Source organism: Coffea eugenioides, chromosome 9 (assembly GCF_003713205.1).
Source record: "Coffea eugenioides isolate CCC68of chromosome 9, Ceug_1.0, whole genome shotgun sequence".
NCBI classification, from domain to species: domain Eukaryota; kingdom Viridiplantae; phylum Streptophyta; class Magnoliopsida; order Gentianales; family Rubiaceae; genus Coffea; species Coffea eugenioides.
In genome coordinates this window covers 33,845,064-33,847,992 of record NC_040043.1, presented here as the reverse complement: position 1 = coordinate 33,847,992, position 2,929 = coordinate 33,845,064, and the positions used below count along the sequence as shown (strand labels likewise).

General features: G+C 46.2%; 1 protein-coding gene across 1 annotated transcript; it reads right to left on the bottom strand.

The window, feature by feature from the left end:
- Positions 1–934: 934 nt before the first annotated feature.
- Positions 935–1,438, bottom strand: LOC113782461. The gene has a single exon (XM_027328354.1). The coding sequence runs from the start codon at positions 1,436–1,438 to the stop codon at positions 935–937; it is 504 nt and encodes a 167-aa protein (XP_027184155.1).
- Positions 1,439–2,929: the final 1,491 nt, after the last annotated feature.

Genomic DNA, 2,929 nt, shown 5'->3' with positions numbered 1-2,929 from the left:
GCTCACCCGGTATGTGAAAGTAAACCTTCTTAGTACGGCAATTCAACCGTGCATGATATTTGGCCAACCAGTCCATCTCTAAAATGATATCGTATCCCTTAAGAGCTAACTCAATAAGGTCCACCAACAATTTTCATTTTCTTATCCATACCTCACACCTCTTGTAGACCACATTGGCAATTAAACTCTTATTGGTAATAGGGGTTTTTATTTCTAAATCATACGGTAGTTTTTCAGGTTTAACATCTGCATGAGCCATAAATACAGGGTTTACAAAAGAGTGCGTGACACCAAGATCAATTAAAACACTTGCGGTACGCTGAAAAAGAGAGAGCGTACCTTCGATGACTGCCGAAGGGTCAGTCATCTCTTGTTGACCCATTGCAAATACTCTGGCCGGTACTTTGGGCCGATTTCTCCCTGCGTTTCTCGACTTAGTTGTGGTCCCTTCTGTCGGTGGTTTAGGTTCCTCCTTCTGCATCTTAGGGCATTGAGCAATCAAATGTTCCGTACTGCCACATTTAAAGCATTTTCATACCGAATTATTTTTCCAGCAATTATCGGCAGTGTGATTGCCCCCACAGAAACAACAGGTCTGTTTAATTCCTGTAGTTGACCCTCCACGCTGGGCACCCCTCTGGGGCCCTTGCCCTACCCGATCTCTTCCAAAAGTACCCCGATTTGGGGTTCCTGTGGGTCATGGACCACCCGTCCCTCGACCCATCTTAGAGGGTGGCTCATTTCTCGAGATCTGTCCGGCCGTGAAGTTGTTCGTGCTAGGTTTCCTCCTGTTTCGGTCATGGAAGGCTTTCACTTGTCCCCTAACTGTCTCAATTCTCTGTGCCTTTTCTAGTGCCTGGCTAAATGTATCCAACTGAGCAGCTGTTAATGCCTCTTGAATCTCCACATTTAAGCCTCGAACGAAACGACGGATTCACTTTTGCTCCGTTTGCACCAGATCCGGAGCGAAGCGAGAGAGTTTCGTAAACTGAGTTTCGTACTCCGCCACACTGGATGACCCTTGGCGCAGGCGGATAAAATCATCCTCCCACCTCTCTTGTACAATAGGTGGCAAATATTTCTCATTAAATTCCCATGTAAAGTTGACCCACGTCCAGGGGGTCTGTTCCCGCTCCCATTTGGCCTTAATCACATTCCACAAAGTTCGGGCAGCCCCCTCAAATTGAAAAACAACAAAAGATATTTGCCGCTCCTCTGAATACCCAAGCACAGCAAATATATCCAACATGCGGTCCAACCAACCCTCCGCTAAGTCAGGGTTAGATCCACCTATAAATTTCGTAGGTACAAACTTTTGGAACCGTTCTAAGGCACGGTCATCTCCCTCGCGACTACCCGCATTATTTCCAGGGCTTTCGACATTACTCCCCTGGTCCTGACCCTGTTGGTTACCTCCCTGGCCTCCTCCAACTGTCATGCCAAGCGATCGGTCGCCTTCCCCAGGCAACGTCGCTCGTCGTCCACCGCCAGGACGACCTCGTCTGGGTAGCCAAACGTGTGTCGACACTCACATGGCCGATTCTGCCGACCAAAAGGTGAATACAACGTATACGGCCCCCCAGGCCTCCTCTGGAATCGAAGCACACGCCGGCGTAACACTTGGTTCATCAGGCCCCCTGCACTCGGAGGTCTCGACCCTGGTCCAGATCCACTAGGTTCCCCGACCTCCATACGTACAATACTTATTTGGTCAGTTCATCTTCAGCATTTCAATTTAAAGTATACCATTCATCTTAATTAGAGTCACATATTCCTATTACCTAATGCCTATCACGTATGTCCCAATTGCCCAAGTCTTCTAACCTAGGCGCTCTGATACCACCTGTGACGCCCCCACCTCTCCCAAGGGCGAACCCGAGGGTATCGGCGGAACGCTTGCCTAGCTCGCGCCAGGACTCAAAAACACAAAGCAATAAAAACTAGATAAACCAAAAGCGTACTAGTCAATCGATATACAACCCCAAAGGAGTTCTATTTATATCCTCAAAAGGAGTTATTCAGACTACTATATTATCCTATGCTAGTATTCAAAAGTAGAAAATAGACCCAAAGAGGGGTCCTTATACAGATCACCAAAATAAGAAGAAACATCTTAGTTGTCTGACTATTACAAACCAAACCTAACTATTCTAGTGATAGTGTCAAAAGTTCCCCGCGTCGGCCCCTGTTAAGGAAAACAAAGGGATAGGGGTAAGTTATATGCTTAGTAAGTATACAGGGGTAAAAACGTAAATTTTACATTAAGACGGATGATTACGTCACAAAGATGTCTAATCGAAAATATAAAAATAACAACACAAGTTAAGGATACAGGTTGGCTCCAAAGCCACGTCATTTGCCATGTATGACCTCCTGTCGACACTCCGTCGACCACCGGTAAGGGTCCGTAGAACTCTACTTGTACTCCCTCCTAACACCTTATCAGCCTCACTGGCCAGTCATCTCACGAAATGGCTCGAGCAAACAAAACGAAATTGAACTTGACTCACAAGTTCGGTTCACAAACTTGGTTCACAAAACCACAAACTTGGTGACCTTAAGACTAGGTTGGACTGGTTTCGACCAAACTCCGGCCGGCTCGAATAGTCCGTTTAGGTCTTGAGATTGGGCCCCACAAAAGTCACCCCGGACTGGAAGCTCAAGGGTTCAACACCAAAATAATTCATATATACACATCTCATAAAGAAGTACAGGTGCAAAGTAGGGTTTAGGTTGAGTGTGATCAAGTACACCCTCGTCTAAGTACCCTCTTATCTACACCAAAGCACATAAGCAAGTTATACACAAAAAAACGGTCTGAATACTTATACAGAGAGCAAGTATAGCAAAAGTGCGAAAATCACGTCACGTAACAGCTAGTAGGCCCCACTGGCACCGTCTAACCCGTCACCGTAAAAAATAAAAGATT

What these genes read in the sequence shown, in the direction of transcription:
- LOC113782461 (XM_027328354.1), bottom strand. Translation starts at nt 1,438, where the DNA reads ATGACAGTTGGAGGAGGCCAGGGAGGTAACCAACAGGGTCAGGACCAG.